Source organism: Eptatretus burgeri, chromosome 3 (genome assembly GCF_056783735.1).
Source record: "Eptatretus burgeri isolate ZD-2024b chromosome 3, Ebu_testis_v1, whole genome shotgun sequence".
NCBI lineage: Eukaryota > Metazoa > Chordata > Myxini > Myxiniformes > Myxinidae > Eptatretus > Eptatretus burgeri.
In genome coordinates this window covers 68,320,729-68,342,478 of record NC_140963.1, presented here as the reverse complement: position 1 = coordinate 68,342,478, position 21,750 = coordinate 68,320,729, and the positions used below count along the sequence as shown (strand labels likewise).

At 43.9% G+C, this 21,750-nt stretch overlaps 1 protein-coding gene and 1 long non-coding RNA gene across 2 annotated transcripts in view; one reads left to right on the top strand and one right to left on the bottom strand.

Moving 5' to 3' along the window:
- The window catches only part of FMNL2 (formin like 2), a 298,236-nt gene that overhangs the window by 13,784 nt on the left and 262,702 nt on the right, over window positions 1-21,750 (bottom strand). Inside the window, exons 25-26 of the mRNA XM_085873828.1 lie at window positions 13,720-13,815; window positions 13,332-13,455 (exon numbers count right to left, since the gene is read on the bottom strand). Of these exons, the coding sequence (XP_085729954.1) occupies window positions 13,332-13,455; window positions 13,720-13,815 (220 nt within the window). The remainder of the gene's footprint in view (window positions 1-13,331; window positions 13,456-13,719; window positions 13,816-21,750) is intronic.
- The window catches only part of LOC147030118 (uncharacterized), a 159,290-nt gene that overhangs the window by 37,284 nt on the left and 100,256 nt on the right, over window positions 1-21,750 (top strand). The window lies entirely within an intron of this gene.

Below are 21,750 nucleotides of genomic sequence, written 5' to 3'. Positions count from 1 at the left end.
TCCGAATGAAAGACCCCTGCCTTAAAACTGTCCTAACTCTCATATTCTTTACCCTGAAGGTCCCAACACCGTCCACTCTGCTGAATAACTGCACTGCACTTATCGTGTGCACATCCTTCATTATCTTAAGCATCTTTATGGGATCGCCTCTTTTCCAATATCTAAAGTCTTGTCTCCTCAGAACGTTCCTAATAACTTAGTCTACCAAGCCCTGGAATCAATCTACAAGGTCAATGCTATATCCTCTCTTTGGCAGCTATATCTTCCTCAGATGTGGTGATCAAAGCTGGACACAATATTGTTGATGAGGCCTCCATAAATTCCTATCGTGTTAACACTACCTCTTCTGATTCACAATTTATGTCACAATTCTAAAGGGAAATTCAAATGGATTTGAAAGGGTAATTCGAAAGGGTTCTGAAGGGTAATTCGAAAGGGTTCTAAAGGGTAATTCGAAAGTGTTCTAAAGGGTAATTCGAAAGTGTTCCAAAGGGTAATTCTAATGGGCTTTGTTCATTTCTGGACTTAGCCTATTTCATATTGAAAATGCCAAACTGAACTGCTTCCTTTGGACATGGGTGTGATTTTCATCTTCTTGTGACAAAACGAATAGTCCACATATTCAATATCCTGATCCTTGACCACCCTCCATCCCATCCCTCTCCAATGCCCACAACCACACACAAATGCACCATCGCCCCCATCATTCACATGCAATGTAAGCAACAGGAAATCAAATCAAACGAGGATATATAATCAAATTGCAAATTAATGTCTTTTTCACAATAATGGCAATGCAAGAATGAGTTAATGAGAGATTTAAGATACAGCAATGTATTTCTCTCAATTTTTTTCATGAGATCACACAAAGATAGGACAGTGTTATTATGATATTTACGTTAAATAAAGGCAAAAACAAATGAACAGAAGGACAGAAGTTCCAAGTGAGAAAGACCTTAGAAATAAATATTTTCAAGATCAATATTGAGGATACCATCAATTCAATAAAAAACCTTCAAAATAAATATTTTCAAGATCAATATTGATACCATCAATTCAATAAAAACCTTTAAAAAAAATTTTTCAACATCAATATTGAGGATACCATCAATTCAATAAAAACCTTAAAAATAAATCTTTTCAAGATCAATATTGAGGATACCTCCTCTTCTTCTTCTTTCGGCTGCTCCCGTTAGGGGTCGCCACAGCGGATCATCCGTTATGATGCGCATACTGACTTGGCATCAGTTTTACGCCGGATGCCCTTCCTGACGCAACCCTGGTCGCCTCTTACGACACAGGGATCTGGTACACCTATTTTAACCGGGGTATACACCGGCCCAGTACACTGGTACTCATTTCGCCGACCTCGGAAGGATGACAGGCTGAGTCAACCCCCTGGTGTTATACGACTTGGTATATACACACACATATGCAGTATATATATATATATATATATATATATATATATATATATATATATATATATATATATATATATATATATAGATATATATATATATATATATATATAGTCAGTGGCCCAACGGGGCTTGAACTCAGGACTTTTTGGGTTCCAAGCCGCTGCCCGAACCACTGCGCCAACACCAGACTTAATATTTTGCAATAAATATTGAGGATACCATCAATTCAATAAAAACCTTAAAAATAAATATTTTCAAGATCAATATTGAGGCTATAGTACAGCTGATAATCTCTCATATAATAAGAATTGTGCAAATTATGATGAAACCATGAAATTTCTAGTATTGTTAGTACATGCCATAAGCTTCATTTTCAGATCGGGAGGTAAGGCAGATTTGACCTCTGAGGACCGTGAGAGGTCAATGACCTCAAAATATCAAAATATTGATGTTTGGCAGCATTGGTTAATGGTAAACATGTTTATGATGTACAAATCATGCATTTGTGTTCCAATAAAAGTGTCTACATATTCCACACAGCGTTGGTAATTATTTACAGGTGTCTAGCTTTGACCTCTGAGGACAGTGAGAGGTCAATGACCTAAAAATATCAAAATATTGATGTTTGGCTTCATTCGTTAATGGGAAATATGTTTATGATGTACAAACCATGCATTTGTGTTCCAATAGAAGTGTCTACATATTCCACACAGTGTTCGTAGTTATTTACAGATGTCTAGATTTGACCTACTGGTCCTTGACACGAGAGATATCATGGACACCCCAGTGGCAGAAACTGTGAGGAAGATCGAGTCCCTTGGTGAGGAGCAGTACACAAAGTTTGTTGAAGAAAGACTGGAACTATGCACGAAGCCAGTTACAGAAACACTGCCCAAGAACAAGTTGCCACTCTTCAGTCGGCACAGACCAAGATGCAGTCAAAGCAGCAGATCCAACTCGCTGCAGTCAAGAGTGACTGTAGTCTCTTGTCAAGGCTGTATATTGCCTGCCAATCACGTGATGGGGATCTGGACCAGTTCTTCTGCCACGAGAACCAGGCAGCCCCACCAGCATTATCAACAGGAGGAAAACTGCGCCTTGGAGTCAAAGCAGATCTACTACACTGCCTGAAATCAGACCAACCCGAAACCACAAGCGCACCTGGGGTTGATGCCACAATCCTTGACGGAGCAGCTATTGTTCAAATGCTCAATCCTGTAATGGCAAAGACCTTTGAAGAGTATGTGAACACAGTCTTTGCACTTTACATCTCCACTCAACTCGAAAAGGTCAACAGACTCGACCTCATCTGAGATGTATATCGACCTGACAGCCTGAAAGCACGACCAGACAGAAAAGGGGCAAGGGCGTCAGGAAGAGAGTGGCTCCCTCTACCGTCATGCCGAAGAACTGGAAGGACTTCCTTCGTGTGGATCAAAACAAGACTGAGCTCTTTGGTTTCCTGTCACGAGAGGCCACTTGTCTTCCAATAGCAGATGGCAAGGAAATGTATGCAACATGTGGAACTGAGGTCCTGTACTCTCCTGCCGAGTCCGACTTGACCAGCCTCGCCCCATGTTCACACGAGGAGGTGGACACTCGCCTGCTTCTACATGTGGCAGATGCTGTGCAGAAGGGGATCAGGAAGGTGGCCATACGCACTGTGGATACTGATGTTGTGGTACTGGCTGTGGCTTCATTCAACAACATGAATCCTGACGAGCTGTGGATAGCTCTTGGTACTGGATCCAGCTTCCGGTACATAGCTTTTCACCAACAGGCTGCCTCTATGAACCCAAGACAATGTGCTACTCTCCCCATCTTCCATGCCCTCACAGGGTGCGACACTGTGTCTTCTTTCGCTGGCAGAGGGAAGAAGACTGCCTGGGAGATTTGGAAAGTGTTCCCACAGATGACGGATGCCTTTGAAGAACTCTTACGCATGCCAAGTGATGTCAGTGAGGAGTCAATGTCACTGCTGGAGCGCTTCGTTGTGCTGATGTATGACTGCACCAGTGACACCATGGAAGTGAACGATGCTAGGAAACAGCTCTTCGCACACAAGTCTAGGGCTCTAGAAAACATTCCCCCAATGCAGGCAGCACTCCAGCAGCACATCAAGCGTGCATCTCTCCAGGGCAACTGCCGGAACCAAACTCTGGTCCTGAATCCAGAGTTACCAAACCCATCTGACTGGGGCTGGACAAAGGAGGCCTCTGGGTGGCAGCCTCTTTGGACGACACTGCCAGAGGCATCAAAATCTTGCCACGAACTGATCCACTGCGGCTGCGAGAAGGGATGTACCGGCCGCTGCAAGTGCACCAAGGTTGCACTCAAGTGCACTGCATTATGTGCATGTTCGGGAGACTGTTAGGTACAATCAGACACCTTTATATTTATGCGTCTATATGGATATTGTGTGTGTATTACATGTACCGGTATGTACTATACATGTGTCTGAGGTAACTGACCTCACTGTACTTTGAGCTTATAGACTATGTTCAGTGCACATTGAAAATTAAGGTTGCACAGATGATCTTACAACACAATTTCATGCAAGCTGTTCTGGACACCACAATAACCTAAATGTGTATTTCAATAAATTTGTTTTCTGAGGTCACTGACCTCATTTAAAGCACTTGTTCAGTCATGGTTGCATCCTGTGATTATGTTTTAAGGCTCTCCAGAAGATAAAGGGACCAATACATGGCAACATACCTTTTTAATGATTCCCAAAACAGACAAACTGCACCAGAATCATGAAAAAAATGACAATTTCAATGCAATTGAGGTCATTAACCTCTCACTATCCTCAGAGGTCAAATCTGACTTACCTCCCAATCTGAAGATGAAGCTTATGGTATGTACTAATACTGGTAAAAATTTAATGCTTTAGTCATAATTTGCACAATTGTTATTATTATCTGCTGCACTAATACCATCAATTCAATAAAAACCTTAAAAATAAATATTTTCAAGATTAATATTGAGGATACCATCAATTCAGTAAAAATCTTGAAAATAAATATTTTCAAGATCAATATTGGGGATACTATCAATTCAATAAAAACCTTAAAAAAAATTTTTTCAAGATCAATCTTGAGGAAACCATCAATTCAATAAAAGCCTTTAAAATAAATATTTTCAAGATCAATATTGAGGATACCATCAATTCAATAAAAACATTACAAATAAATATCTTCAAGATCAATATTGAGGATTCCATCAATTCAATAACAACCTTAAAAATAAATCTTTTCAAGATCAATATTGAGAATACTATCAATTCAATAAAAACCTTAAAAATAAATATTTTCAAGATCAATATTGAGGATACCATCAATTCAGTAAAAATCTTGAAAATAAATATTTTCAAGATCAATATTGGGGATACTATCAATTCAATAAAAACCTTAAAAATAATTTTTTTCAAGATCAATCTTGAGGAAACCATCAATTCAATAAAAGCCTTTAAAATAAATATTTTCAAGATCAATATTGAGGATACCATCAATTCAATAAAAACCTTAAAAATAAATCTTTTCAAGATCAATATTGAGGATACCATCAATTCAATAAAAACATTACAAATAAATATCTTCAAGATCAATATTGAGGATTCCATCAATTCAATAACAACCTTAAAAATAAATCTTTTCAAGACCAATATTGAGATTACTATCAATTCAATAAAAACCTAAAAAATAAATCTTTTCAAGATCAATATTGAGGATACCATCAATTCAATAAAAACCTGAAAAATAAATATTTTCAAGATCAATATTGAAGATTCCATCAATTCAATAACAACCTTAAAAATAATTATTTTGAAGATCAATATTGAAGAAACCATCAATTCAACAAAATCTTAAAAATAAATATTTTCAAGATGAATATTGAGGATACTATCAAGTCAATAAAAACCTTAAAAATAAATCTCTTCAAGATCATTATTGAGGATAACATCAATTCAATAAAAACCTTAAAAATAAATCTTTTCAAGATCAATATTGAGGATACCATCAATTTAATGTTTTGCAATTTGGAATAACTCGACATAAGAATAAATAAGGTAAAATCACATTCACTGGTGGATGCAAATCCAAAATAAAAGACAAAGAAAATGTCAATGCTTTGAAATGAGAAAATCGAATAATAACCAAAAATATTTTGAATGTTTTCTACAGCTTGATTACACACTGTTTATATGCAAAAACCCCAAAAATTTTATCATTGTAAAATTCCTTGTCTGCAATTATGAAATAAAAAGCAACCTAAAATGCAAAGCCCATCCACGTCCACTTGCAAAGACAGAGAGGAGGCAGGTGAAGGGTGAGGGAAGGCAGAGGATGAAGAAGTGGGAGCTAGGGGGAAGGTGGGGAGAGCGACACCTCACCAAACATTGCTATTCACTGCAGGAGGGAGGGGTGTGTCAGAGAGAGACAGAGACATAGAGAGACAGAAACAGAGAGACAGAGAGAGAAAGAGAGAAAGAGAGAAAGAGAGAAAGAGAGAAAGAGAGAAAGAGAGAAAGAGAGAAAGAGAGAAAGAGAGAAAGAGAGAAAGAGAGAAAGAGAGAAAGAGAGAAAGAGAGAAAGAGAGAAAGAGAGAAAGAGAGAAAGAGAGAAAGAGAGAAAGAGAGAAAGAGAGAAAGAGAGAAAGAGAGAAAGAGAGAAAGAGAAAGAGAAAGAGAGAGAGAGAGATAGAGATATGGGAGGAGAATGCTCCATTTGATGAGGAGGGGACAGAGTGAGAGAGAAGGGTGGGGGAGAGGAGGAAAAACAAAAAGACAGGTGAGGGGTGGAGGTGGGGTTAGCAAAGAGAATGACATGTGACGCTTAATGACCAAACACGAAAAACTAAAAAAAAAAAAAAAAGTGTCAGAACAGCTGTACACATGACACAACAGAGTTTGTAAAGTAATCTGCTGGCACATCTGCAAAAACTTTGATGTTCCAGCTCCAGAAAATTTGTGGGAAAATGAATCAAAAGCAATCACTGAAAACATTGAAGTACCGCTCAAGTATGACCTAATGATCCCATCGGGTGTGAACATCAAAAACAAAGCATTGCGACCAGATATCATACTTAGGTGCAAAAAAAAGAGAAGAAGACATTGCTAATTGAGGTGTTAATACGAGTGATTTTGTACTAACGATGCAGAAATCAAGAAAATGACCAAATACCAAGACCTCAAGAATGAAGTGAAAAGATCCTGGAAGTTGATGAATACCAAAGTTGTACCAGTAATGATGAAGAACCTCATGGAGATATCAAAAACCATCCCGAGGAATATCACTACAAATTAACTCCAGTTAGAAGCCCTCCTGGGCTCAGTAACGATTCCTGAAGAGAGCCCTCAGCACAAAACTTTGAAAACAGAAAACTTCACAGCTTGGTCGATGAATTGTGACCCCTTACCAAAAGGAAGGTGGATACTTTAAGCCCACCCCCGGGAGCACTCCACTCCACATTCTGAAACCCCATATATGGACGCACGCACGCACGCACACACACACACACACACACACACACACACACACACACACACACACACACACGATGGTGGATACTTCGAGAACTGGGAGGGATCCGATGCACCTTCTGAAACCCCCTGCGTTGGAGATAATGACCAACAACCAAAACACACGCACGCACTTGGACGCATGCACTTGCACCTACGCACGCACACACGCACAACACACACACCTACATTATGGTAATACAGTTTACATACATACACTCACATGAAATACATAAAAATGACAAACACAAAGATTTACCTTCAAACAGAGTTCTTTGAAAAAGGAATTCAAGTGGGAAATTTTGCAAAATTCAATTGAAAATGTATCAATGCACAGAACACAAAATGTCGATCTATGCTCTCTGCCTTCACAACCACATCACGGCAAACACGTTGTCGGATGGATCTTATTGTTTTTATATATGTATTTATGTCAAAGTGAGGGGGGGGGTTATATTAGGAGATCACACAAAAGGTTAAACGAAGCGACGTCCTGTAAAAAAAAATTGCACATTTACAGTGGATGAGACACCTCCCGAGACACCAACCGCACGGCACCGCAGGGCCCAACACAGGCAGAAATGTGCGTCTGTCTAATCGATGTTCCCTTGACAGCACAAATACTTTTACCAAAACGAACAACCAAGCAGCTTGGAGAGTGCTCGCCACGTGGCCTAAGCACTCAAGCAAGCACTCCAACAAAACGGTTGTTAAGAAACGGCTAGTTTGGCACGTCATTAGCAACACATTTAACATATACCTCCTGGAGATGCCCGAAATGTCAAGCCACGAACACTGACATCTCTGGATGTTTATAAACATTGCAATGTACCCAGCAATTTGTAGCTATGATGAACAAGCATTCGATATTACGAGTGAGGAAAGTGAAAACAACAACTTTATCGTTAAGAAATCGTCACGGCCTGTTCCAAATCAAGACAAGGTTGAGCAGGCCAAAAAACTTGGTGGTTTCAGACCCCAGCGTGGTTATCCAGGAAACGCCTTAATATCCCATACAGTGAGGTGGCTGAGGATCACCTGATGAAGGATATAGTTAAAAAGTCCATTAATTATCTTCAAAAGGGGTGTTTTAATTTACTCGAACACCCAATTTTCACTTTTGCATTTCCTTGGAGTTTTTTAGTGTGCATGAAAAGTTTCAGGCTGCTAGGTTTTATAGTTTTAGAGTTATTGAGGAGACACACTGACACACACACACACACACTGACACACACACACACACACACACACACACACACACACACACACACACACACACACACACACACACACACACACACACACACACACACACACACACACACACGTCAAAAATGATGTGCAACTTTTCAAACAGTTGTCATAGTTTTACTTATGTACCCTCTTTTTTATTTTCAGGTCACCTAAAGAACAAGGTTTAAAGTTTTTTTTCCATCGAAGTTTCAACCATGTCAAATAATTTCTCTGTGCACGCTGAGTTGTGGACAATCATTTCAGAGAGGCTTTTTGTGATGAAGTTATATGTTTCTAGAAAAGTAGTTTTGTAGGGTCTATGCAAATGCAAGATTTCCACAATACAAAACCATCAAACGCTCGATAGCCGCAAGCCAAGCTCTGCCCCATTCCCCACGGCCATGTGAATTCCACAATACAAAACCGGCGCATCCATAAGTGAATTCCACAATAAAAAACAGCGGCCATGTGAATTCCACAAAATACAAACATGAAACGTATTATTGAAAAGTTTGGAGACATGAAGTGTGAAAGACAAAATTAAAGGACACAGTGGACGAAAACCTTCAGCATGGAAGAAGAGACGTCCAAGATATTCTGATTCCAAGTCACTTCTCTTTATTCAAACCGCCACCGTCCAACCCACTCGTCTGTCTTCTGGGAAAACTCCGTACCAGAAATCCCTCAATATGCCAGAGCTCAAGCATATTTACATATTATGTATCCAAGGCAAAATGATGCCACTTCAGTACTACCCCTCCGAGTGCATTAAACAAACAAAATACATCCTGTTGTAGAATACAAAATGTTGACTGTCCATGTAAATATAAAAGTCGCAGTAAAGAGAAATAGTCAACAAGCAAAATGTACTCATAAATATCGTTCTGGGAAGTGTACACTGTACATGACATCCAGAGTGAGTTGTATATGGCGGTAAGGGTATTGTTGTCGTAGTCTTCGACTCGTTGGTCAGTGGGAGGGTTGGCTCTGGTGCTGCATCAAGGAAAGCTGGCTTCAAGCTGTCTATGGAGACTGTATCATGACCACCTTTAATATCGAGTATGAAGGTCTTCTCAGAGCATTGTATAACTTCGTAAGGTTCGTCATATGGTTGCTGCAAGGCTTTCCAGACAGTCATGCCATACGAATCCATGTGTGCACATCAAAAATCCCTGGAGAATAAAAACCGGATGCGATGAAGGCATGCATGTCGGTGTTGCCCGGAGGCTCTGCATGGCTACACAAAGTTGGTTGACATAGTGGGTGGCATTGGGCAAGGTGTCATCGAACGCTGAGAAGAATTGTCTTGGGAGACAAAGCGGTGCACCGCACACTAGCTCTGCAGTGGAGCATCCAAGGTTGTCTTTTCAAGCAGCTCCCATAACAAGCAGGACCATTGGTATGATGTCTGTCCAGAGTTGCCGTGGGCTTTCAGGGAAGACTTGAATTGGTGGTAGAAAAGCTCCACCATACCATTCACTGCTGGAGGATAAGAAGTGGTTCACACATGGTCTTTACCCAGGAGTTGTCAGCTCGCAAAATAGAGCAGGTTCAAACTGGCTACCATGATCTGTAGTGATGGTTGATGGACACCAAAATGTGTGATCCAGGTGTGGACAAAGGCCCTGGCGATGGTAGATGAGATGATGTCAGCTATCAGTATAGCCTGGTGTTGTTGGCTTCATGGTTTGGGTGGTGGGTTTGGGATCCCAGGATCCTGAGTTCAAATCCCCCTGAGCTGTTGATTTCATACCAGGTGGGGTTGACTCTGCCTGTCATCCTTCCGAGGTCGGCAAAATGAGTGCTAGTTTACTGGTATCCTGTGTCAGAGTGGTGACCTGTCCAGGATTGTGCCCAATAGCCAAGGAGACTGCTTAGGCAGCACCAACGCTCTGCACAGAGTATGGTCCCAATGGATGAATGGATCAGTGTAGCCTCCGGCAAATGGGTGACGTGGTCAACAGAAGTGAGTAAATAGTTGTGCCTATTTGAAGGTGATATGGGACCAACGAGATCCACATGGATACTGTTGAAACGCCTATCTGGTGTTGTGCATCGTCAGATGTATTGAGTGGTGATGAATCTTTAGGTTGCTCGAATACCCAGGTACGTGAGTGAGTGAAATGTGTCAACGACTGTACAATGGGATACCACAGGAATGAAAGGGCATGACTGTCCTGTCAATGTATTACACACAAGGGTAGTGTTTGTCCCTGGGAGCGGTACCTTGTGAAATGTAAGCGAATCGGTGGGTGAGAGAGCGTTGGCTGCCGAGTTCATTATTCCTTTGATGTGCCGGATGTAGGCGGTGAATTGCGAAATATAACTGAGTTGGTGAAGTGCGTGAGGGAGTGTGAGTCTGAATGGGTGGATAGCGTGAACGTTAAAGATTTGTGGTCAGTCAGGACAGATAATTGTCTGGCTTCGAAGAAGTGGCAGAAGTGCTTGATGGCATGGTCGACAGCGAGTAATTCCTGATTGAAGGCGCTTTACTTGCACTCTGTTGTTTTCAGCATTTTAGAGAAGAAGGCCAGTGGACACCATTTTGCATCAATGAACTGGTGAAGGGCCACACCCACTGCGACCTCAGAAGCATCTACCATCAGGCATGTTGGTGCCTCTGCCTTCGGATGAATCAGGAGTGAGGGGTTGGCCAGTGTATCTTTGATGGTATGGAAGGCTGACAAGGTTATTTCTAACCATCGGAACACTTCAGGGTGCTTACCAGTTACGAGTAACTCATTTATCGACTGTGTTTGGAATAAATCAATGGTAAAAGTTGGCAAGGCCTAAAAACTCTCACAGTTTGCATTGAGATTATGGCAACAGGAAATCCCGAATAAGCTGCACCTTCTCCTCGAGAAGACGGAAGCCTGAGCAGTTACACAGTGCCTGAGGATGTTCAACTCCGGAAAGGCAATACCAATCTAAATGTTCATGGAAGGTAAAGTCGAATGGTAGCTTGAGGTTAGGCGTTTCTCTCTGTCCCTACAAGGGATACACAAAGATTGGCATGACTGGCATTGCACAGCATGGAGTTCCAGGACGAGCTTCTTAAGGTCTGCCATTTGAGATTGTAGCTCTGCGACATGCCATCGTGGAGGTGTCACATTAACCATGGTCGGTGTAACGGTGTCAATGAGATGATCAGGCAGAACTGCTGTGCCAGTTAGTGCCAGCTCTGCATTAGCTGCAAATATCATGTGGATGTGTGGTGGTAAACATTGCAAGAACAACTCACGAAGGAGCGACTGGTTGCAGGTGGCATGGCGGTCACAGAGAAGCTGCTACATATGACACAGTTGTTGTATGGGTCTTCGATCTCCAAAATCCTTGGTTGTAAGAAGTTGTTGAAAGCGGCAGTATTCAGAAGGGGCCATGTGCTTTATTGAGCGCAGTCTTAAAAATCATGTATGGGTTATTTGTTGGAGGTTGCAATAAAATATCTCTCACCTCCATCGCATCCTCTGGTGACAAGGAGCCAACAATGTATTTGCACAGCATTAAGTCGGTAGTAATGTTCTGGGTGTCGAATTCTGCTTTGATTTGCGAAAACCGCAGTTGCGGGTCATGAGGCCAGAATGGCAGCCGTTTTATCGAAACTGCTGCCACTGATGAAGCTGGTTGAGCGAACGGGAAGGGCATGGCTGGTTGGTCATTCCCAGTGACAGAGTGCGCGCTTGTAACTCTTTGTCCGTCCATTTAGATCACGTTGGGGTCACCAACTTAGGGTGGAAGAAAAGACGTCAGACATTGGGATGACGAATAATTCTCTGTATTCAAACTGCCACTGTCCAACCCACTCATTGTATTGTGGGAAAACCCCGCACCGGAAATCCCCCAATAAACCAGAGCTCAAGCATATTCACAACTTATGTATCGGAGGCAAAATGATGCCGCTGCAAACCTTTAGTTAGAACATAGATGGGAGAAGTTCTTTTTAGGCTGTAAGAGAAGCTTTGCAGACTTCTCTGAAAAAGTCAACACGCCGACTTGCACAGCTGGTGGGAACTTCTCACATGACCATTGGGAGAATCATACATGATGATCTGAAACTGTATTTCGACAAAAATAAATAAGAGGGAGAGTTTAAAATTGTGCACTGCCGTTGCTCAGCGGATCGAATAAGGTAAACTATGAAAATATGAGGTAAATGAAAATCTAATTACAAAAACAGACAAGGGGAAAGATAAAAATGAAACAAAAATCCCCCTTTTATGCCAGTACAAAGCTTTATGTGCAGAGATGACCTTTGAGGAGCCTCACAGTCGGCGAATCGCGTAGCCACTACATGGGAAAACACACCAGAAATGGCACCAAGTCGCTCTCTGTGGTTACATAGTGAGGTGTGGTACACGGACTGTCTTCAACGCCAGGAACCACGAACCGCAGTAGTTACTTCTCATGAGCGAGATTGCCACACCGCTCCTCTCAGTATCAGGTCTGCTCATAGCAAAGGGTGCCGCCTTTCTCCTTGATCATGCTGATTCTCGAAGATCAGGCTAAGAGACGCACTCGTCTTCTTCTCTCCTTCTCCTCAAAAACGTAGAACTTTCATGACAGCTGAACAGTCAATGGCTAACATCTTATTTCAGTACGTGAACAAATTCACACCAGCGTGACGAGGAGAAAGCTTTCTCGTCGTGTCAAGGAAAGGCCAGAAAGGTCCTATGTGTTCTGACCGCTGTCTCCACACTATCATTTCTCTCTCAAGTCACACCGACCAATCGTCAGCCTCGGAGGCGTGGCCTGCAGGTACAAAGCTGGGAAGGCAGGGTTTTTGCCTGCTCGGTTATTGTTGTTGTTGTTGTTGTTGTTGTTGTTGTTGAAAACGTGGTTCTTTTATCTTCGGCATTGTAAATGCAAAAACGTAGGAAAAGGTCACAGGGGACAATCACATACTGGGAGAACCAGTCTTAAACCCTACCTAGTTAACACAGCACCACCCCGTTGGTGACACATAACAATCCTAAGCTCGTGGTTTTCCCTACTTAATTTACATCGAAATTTCTCCTATTCGTCCACGGACCATGCTACACTATACAATCCTTCCTTTACTATGAAATTCCTCCATCTACCCCACAAACATAACAATACATTCTATGCTGGAGTATGTGTGACGCAAGCAAAGATCAAAAATCTGCTCCAACCTGTGATGATATCCTCGATGGCTCCATCCTTCCCCTCATATACCATTCTTTCTTTAACTTGCTTTTTCTTCAGCTCTGCGATAAGTTCTTGCTGCTGCCGTCGGCTCCGGTGTGATGGAGAGAGCTAAATAAAAAGAGAGAAGATTACACAACAGTGCCGTTTTGACACTGCCCCATGCTTAACATCTCACGTTGCATGAACTATCCAAAACACACACACACACACACACACACACACACACACACACACACACACACACACACACACACACACACACACACACACACACACACACACACACAATTTTCCACTGATCCACAAAATAATATTAAAGTAAATGGAGACAATACTAAAGGGTTACAGTGACACTGGAACTTTTACATGTACCTTCTGTGCAGCCAGCATGGCTGCCGTCTCTTCCTCTTGCTTCTCTTTTAGTGCTTCTTCTTGTTTCCGCCTCATCTCATTATCGATCTCAGCTTGCTGTATTTGGGAATATGAGCATCAAGTCAAGCAACCTCCATCTTTTTTTCCTGTGATCAAACATGATAGGCCAAATATTGAATGCATCTACATCTGAGGTGCTGAACCCTGTGGGTTGATGTAGAAACATGTCAGTTGTTAAAATGGAAGATATACACGACATGGCCAAAAGTATGCGGACACCCCTTCTAATTAGTGGATTTGGCTATTTCAGCCACACCCATTGCTGACAGGTGTATAAAATCAAGCACACAGCCATGCAATCTCCATAGACAAACATTGGCAGTAGAATGGGCCGCACTGAAGAGCTCAGTGACTTTCAACGTGGCACCGTCAAAGGATGTTACCTTTTCAACAAGTCAGTTCATCAAATTTCTGCCCTGCTGGAGCTGCCCCGGTCAACTGTAAGTGCTGTTATTGTAAAGTGGAAATGTCTAGTGGCAACAACAGCTCAGCTGCCAAGTGGAAGGCCACCAAAGCTCACAAAACGGGACCGCCGAGTGCTGAAGCGCATAGTGTGGAAAAATCATCTGTCGGCGGTTGCAACACTCACTAATGAGTTCCAAACTGACTCTGGAAGTATCGTCAGTGCAAGCACTGTTCGTCGAGAGCTTCATGAAATGGGTTTCCATGGCCGAGCAGCCGCACACAAGCCTCAGATCACCATGCGCAATGCCAAGCGTCGGCTGGAGTGGTGTAAAGGTCACCGCCATTGGACTCTGGAGCAGTGGAAAGGCGTTCTCTGGAGTGATGAATCACGCTTCACCATCTGGCAGTCCGGCGGACAAATCTGGGTTTGGCAGATGCCAGGAGAACACTACCTGCCGAAATGCATAGTGCCAAACTGTAAAGTTTGGTGGAGGAGGAATAATGGTGTGGAAGAAAAATAATTATATTCATGTATTCTCAATTATAATTGTTGCTGGTACTTTATAAATTTAATTTTTGCACTATAGTCAAATTGGCTATCAGTAGTGTTTCCCTTTTCCCAAGAGTCTTTTGACCTACATATTGATAAAAGGAATGTCTTACTATGAAACCAGTTGACCTGGTTGATAACACTGCAAACCTTTTCCACGATTGTGTCATTCTCTCCCTTCCACCAAAAGTGGCCACGTATTGCAGTTTTGACTTCTTTTGCCTAATGCTTATCAGCTAATCCTGTAGTTGAGTTGCCAAATGTCTCACCCTCCCATTCTTTGAAATGTCAAATTGTATATAAGAAGAATTGCTTCGGGCTTTTGTTTCAATGAAGTCCATTCGAATGTTTCAGTGAATCATTCAATGTTCTTTCCAAGTATATACAAAATTAAAGATTCTTCTTTGTTATGCTGATCCAACTTGTGGAAATTGAGTTATTTTCCACCACAATAGTATGGGGCTGTTTTTCATGGTTTGGGCTTGGTCCCTAAGTTCTCGTGAAGGGAAATCTTCACGCTCCAGTGTACACTGACATTCTAGACGATTCTGTGCTTCCAACTTTGTGGCAACAGTTTGGAGAAGGCCCTTTCCTATTTCACCATGACAATGCCCCCGTGCACAGAGCGAGGTCAATCCAGAAATGGTTTGTTGAGATTGGTGTGGAAGAACTTGACGGGCATGCATAGAGCTGTGACCAATACCCCATCAAACAACTTTGGGATGAATTGGAATGCCGACTGCGAGCCAGACCTAATCGCCCAACATCCATGACCAACTTCACAAATGCTCTTGTGGCTGAATGGAAGCAAATCCCTGCAGCAATGTTCCAACATCTAGTGGAAAGCCTTCCCATGAGAGTGGAGGCTGTTATAGCAGCAAAGGGGGGACCAACTCCATATTAATACCCATGATTTTGGAATGAGATGTTGGATGAGCAGGTACCCACATACTTTTGGCCATGTAGTGTATATGGGCAAAAATAGTAGGTTTCGAATAATTCTGATTCAGCGATCAAAGGAGGTAAGAGAGAATGGGTCAATCAGGAGAGAGGCATTATGAAGGACATATTAGAGACTGATAGACTGTGGCAAAGGTTGACCGAGAAGAAAATAAATGAGAAAGGTTGAATGGCACAGAAAACCTTTGGATGAAAGTGTCATGACAAGGGTATACGTGACGACACGTTGAAATTTGAGGGCACTCTTGAGGATTGGGGTTGGGGAGGGGGTTTAAAAGCTATGAATGCAAATCCAAGCACAATATACCAAAATCATGTTGCTCTTCATCCATTTCTCTTAAATAATGACATTGTATTGACTTGGTGTAACTATCTGAAGGATATTCTGCATACCTGTGCCATGCACAGTGTAGATTGCGACACAGACAATGTGCACGTAAAAAAGGGCAAATCCATCCCAAAAAAGATTAATTACACTACAAACAAGGGTATACCTTAGCCAAGTGTGTAGAACATGAGATGTTTTACAAGACACAGAAATCTCTGCCACAACATACCAAATGCATCTTACTGTGTTCAATGTCAGCAAACATTTTATGTATAATCTGTATTCTGCTGGTCACTTAACTTCTGGCAAAGGCATAAGCGAAACACCCGATTGGTTTACAGCATCTGAGCAGACTATGATTCAATAGTGCGAAATGAAGGGCTAATTCAGCGTACTCCAACAACCAGAATCCAAACACGAAATATAGGCTTGCAAGAAAAGCTATCCAAAGGGAGTCAACAAATGTGTCTAAGAGTCCTGGATTGAGCTCTGAACATGTACAACAGTAAGGCATCTTAAACCAAATCATCTCCAAAGCATGTATCAGACTGCTCCATAATCAGTTAACCACAGATCACATCAAGCAAAATGGAACATTGGGTTGAGCAGTTCTAAGATCTCTACTCTCAACAAACACTGGTGAAAATACATGGTCTAAATTAGATTCCAAGGCTACAAGTCATGCATGATCTTGATGAGGAATAAACTACGGCAGACCTCATTTGTGCAATCAAGGGACTCTCATCTGCTTCTGCTCCAGGAAAAGAAGAAATCTGCTTCTGAGCTTCTGTAACTCAGTGGCCCTGTAGTTGTTGCTGAGCTGTACAAAGTCCTCATTACTAGCTCATGTAACGGTATGTTTGCATAATCACCCTATATGAAAACAATGGTGACCGTTGCAGCAATTACAGGAGAAACTTTATTCACAATGTTGCAGGGGAAAGCTGTAGCCCTTTTTTCCTGAATTGTCTCTTGATCATCGCATATTGAATCGCTTCCACACATGGTGTTCCACCACTTAGAGGATAGATGTTCTGAGATAATAAGGATATAGTCTTCATTGACTTAACAAGAGTTGGCCATTGGTTACTATCAGCTGGAAAAAAATCTGTCACCATGGCAAAAGGATCTGACCAGCCTCCTAAGGTCCAAATAAATGATTATTGCTTGACTGTTACAGAGAAATTTTGCAAACTGATCAGACTGATCGACATTTGGAATCAGGAGTGTGGGATTCGAACTCTGATCAACATTTCAGAGGGAACATGAAATTGTTGATCACGCAAATTGGTGTTGGTAGAAAAGAACGCTTGGAAATTAAAATAAATATTTTTTTCTGGGGATATTAAACGCATGCTTAAAATGGCGGTTCGGAGGGAAGGTAGTAATAAGTATGAAGGAAGTGGGGAGCTTATTGATAAGCAAAGGGTAAAAGTTTCCCCTGTTCCAAGCAGGGGCCCCACCACCAAATTCCTCTCATGGAGGACGTAGTGATTCCACTGGAATCCACATCCGATGGTAGCGGATCACCCTCGCTAATGCCAATGACTCCGCAGCAGATTACGGAAAGGTTCAAACAGATGATGGACCAAATGTACAGCAGACAAAACCAACTAATGGATGTTTGGAACAGTGAGATGCAAAAATGGAACAGGCATATGCAGAAAATGAATGAACAATGGGAATAAAAAAAAGATGAAGAGTAAAATGCAGAAAATGGAGAGAGAAATGGCATTAGGACCGATTGGTGGAATGGAGGGTGAAGTTGATAAAAAAAAAATAATGAAAGAACAAGGGATAGAATTGAAGGGACAAATTCATGGAATGGAGAATGACATGAAAGGAATGAGTGAACAAGTGAATGTAATTAAGAAGGAAATGACAAGAACTGGGGGCACGAATTGATGGAACAGGGGAACAGAATGAACGAATGGAAAGCGAAATTGAGGAACAAAGGAATAAAATGGGAGGATTCAACCTTGAAGGCTATCTCACCCATGTGGATGCCATAATGCTAAGGCAGGTAGAGGAGTTGGGATCTCGTCAGCACCAGGATGGCAGTTTGGAGCAAAAGTTGGAAACTTGTGTAACAGAACAAGAGCTGGTGTTAGCTGATAAAGGCTTATGGGAGCCACAGTTGACTGGGGAAAGGATGGATGAGACATTACAGGAGCAGCTGAATACTTGGGACAAAGCCATGAAGGGAGAGGAGATAGAACCATGAGGATGTGTTTTGTGACATTTTCTACCCGCCCCAAGAGATTCACAAATATTTGAATTGTTCTGTTTAAGGGGTATAGAACGTTAAGGAGGATCGGTAAGTTAGCTAAGGCTCGCTTCCCACAGCCCCTCCTAATTTATTTCATAGGCCAATTAGGTGTGAGTCGGGAAGTGGTAAGGCCAGAATGGTAATGCCTGCATTGAACCTTGCAGGAGCTATAGTTCCGGGGGTGGGGGGGCTGTGTTACGGTTGTGGGGGTACATGGAAGAATTTAATAGAGAATTTAGCATTGTGGAGAGTTGCTTGGTCCGTGGACGTGTAGAAGGCATCTCAATGTGAATAAGTAGGGAATCTGTGAAGTTAAGTGATACGTGTCACCACATGAGGGGTGGTGTGGTGTTAATTAGCTTTGGGAGTCAGAATAAGTTCCTCAGTATGTGATTGCCCTCTGTGGTTTTTCCCTACGTTTTTATATTTAAAGGTTGGCAACAAAGCTGGGGAACACATCCCTGAAACCACAACAAATGGGCAGAAAGCCCCGCCTTCAAAGGTTGACAAGCGAAGTCACGCCTCCGAGGGACGATTGGTGGGCATGATGTCAGAAGATAGCCAAGCAGGAGAAGCCTTGCCTTCCCGGGTTTGGTGCGAGCAGTCCACGCCTGGAGGTGGATCTTAAGAGAAAGAAGGAGCGCACAGTAGAGGTGGAGGATCTTAAGAGAGAAGTGGAGTGATGAAAGGCAGCTTGCGCATTATGAAAGGAAGCTTGTGCATTTTGGGGGGATTATAGTGACGCATTTTGAGAGGTGAAAGAAAGGGAGCACACAGCAGAGGTTGCACATTTTTAGGAGGAAGCAGGGGTTGGCTTGGCATTCTGGGAGAGTGCATTGTTTGGAGAGGCTGTGCTGTATCACGTGATTGGGTTTTCGTATATCATGACTCTCCCGCTAGGGGTGGCAGGAATGTACATCAGGACGCACAATAAAGCGGAGTTGCTGCGAACACTCTTGCTTCTCGTGTTCCACTGCACCTCGTACACCATAGTTGGCTGACGAGGATGGTTGAAAACGGACATGTGCCCGTTTTGGTCGGAGACGACTTCGAATTGTTTTCAGAGCAATTGGGATGCTATTTCCACGCGAATGATGTGGTCGACGAGAGCAAACAGAAGTCGATCTTGCTCGCCTCGTTTTTGACGGAGCATTATCGACTACTGAGTGATTTGGTGGCGCCGGACAAGCCCCGTGATGACGGGCTGTCGTTTCGGGACATTGTGCAGAAGATGAAAGCACACATGGCGCCGGAGAATTCATTACAGCTCGCTCGATACCAGTTCGATCGCCTCTCGAAAGGTGCAGAGGAGCGCGTCGCTGATTTCGTGGCGCAAGTGAGGCATTCTTCCGTGGCATGCAAGTTCACGGCGGAGGAGCGTCCAGCTCGGCTCAGAGATCGTTTTATTGCTGGTTTACAAAATGCAAAGATGGTTTCGGCGGTTCTACGGCTGAAGGGTGAAGCCATTACATTTGACTCGGTGGTCAGCACGGCTACAGCGGTCGAGCAGACTCGCGGGGATGTTCGGGCCATCACCGGCCATGCGGGGTCGCGAGCACCTCGGGATGCGCGCACGACCTTCGGTGCGGGTCGGACGTCGCCGCGCGACCGCACGTGTGGCGAGGTGACCCCGCGGACGTGTTTGGGATGCGGAGGTCGACACCTGCGCCGTGCATGCCCGTACAATGGCACCGTGTGTTTAAATTGTCACAAGGTGGTCATCTGAAGCATGTGTGCCGTGGGGCGCCGGCCACCGTTAAGGTCATGGACGGCGATGTGCGAGGCGACTCGGGGCAGAACCGGCGGCCGTTGTTGAGCCTGTTTTCAATTGGCCCAGCGGCAGCGCGCCCGATGACGGTGGAAATCGAAGTGAACAAAACGCCGATCACGTTTCAGGTCGATACGGGAGTGGCCCGTGTCGATCATCGGTGAACAGACTGCACGTAGACTCAACGGCCTGAAGCTTATCAGGTCAAACCTCACGCTGTTCACGTACACCCGCGAGAAGATAACGCCAGTCGGGATGGCAGACGTGTCTGTGCGGTACCAAGGCCAGGTCGCCGCGCTTCCGTTGTGCGGAGGAGGGGACAGTCTCTCCTCGGCCGAGATTGGCTGTCCCGCATCAGGCTAGACTGGGCCGCAGTTCACCTTGTGCAACCCGTGCCGAGCCAGTGGGAGGATCAGTTGGAGAAGATTCTTCAAAGACATCAAGGTTTGTTTTGCGACGACCTTGGGAAACTCAAGGGCGTGGAGGCAAAGCTCTTCCTGAAGGAGGGGGTGGTTCCTCGTTTTTGTAAACCACGACCGGTGCCGTATGCCCTGCGGGACAAGGTCAAGGGTGAACTGGATAGGCTGGAGGCCTGTGGAGTGATCGAACGGGTGTCGTAATCAGATTCGGCCACCCCGGTCGTCACGGTGCTGAAACGGAATGGAGACGTCCGATTGTGCGGGGACTTCAAGTCCACGGTTAACCCGGGGCTCAGCATGGAGCAATATCCACTGCCGTCAATCGATGAAATATATGCACGATTGGCGGGGAGTCGATACTTCACGAAGCTAGACCTGCGTGATGCATATTTTCACCTGGCGATGGATCCCGGGAGTAGCGAGCTTTTGACAATCAACACGTGTCAAGGGCTCTATCGATATACCCGACTCTGTTTTGGGATTGCTTTGGCCCCAGCCTTGTGGCAGAAAGCCATGGATCAGGTTTGCATTGGCCTGCCCGCTCAGACCTACCTGGACGATGTGCTCATTGCGGAGAAAACGGCGGACGAGCACCTTGCGAACATTGCCCAAGTGCTAACAAAGCTAGAAGCGTGCGGCCTGCGCTTGAACAGGGACAAGTGCGCGTTCTTCAAGCAGCGCTTGGAATACCTCGGGCACATCATCACGCCAGAGGGGCTGTTGAAAGGTCCTCGAAAGGTGGAGGCGATTCAACACATGCCACCGCCTCGCGACAAGACGCAGCTGCGCTCGTTCATTGGTATGGCCCAGTATTACCAAAGGTTTGTGCGCGGGCTCAGCTCACAACTTGCGCCGTTAACACGGTTGCTCAGGAAGGACGAGCGCTGGGTCTGGGGGCCTGCACACCAGCGTCGTTCGACCGCATCAAGCGGCTGCTCACAGAGGATACGGTCCTCATGCACTACGAGCCTGCGCGTCCGCTCTTATTGGCATGCGACAGTTCTGCATATGGCATCGGGGCAGTGCTCTCCCACAGGATGGACGATGGTTCCGAGTGGCCTGTTTGTTTTGCATCCCGGACCCTGTCTGCAGCAGAGCGGGAATATGCCCAGATCGAGCGCGAGGCTCTCAGCCTCGTCTGGGGTGTGCGGAGGTTTCATCAATACCTGCTGGGGCGGCATTTCACTTTGCATACGGATCACAAACCGCTTCAATTCATCCTGAGACCTGAACGCGGGGTACCGATGTTAGCGGCCGCGCGAATACAGCGGT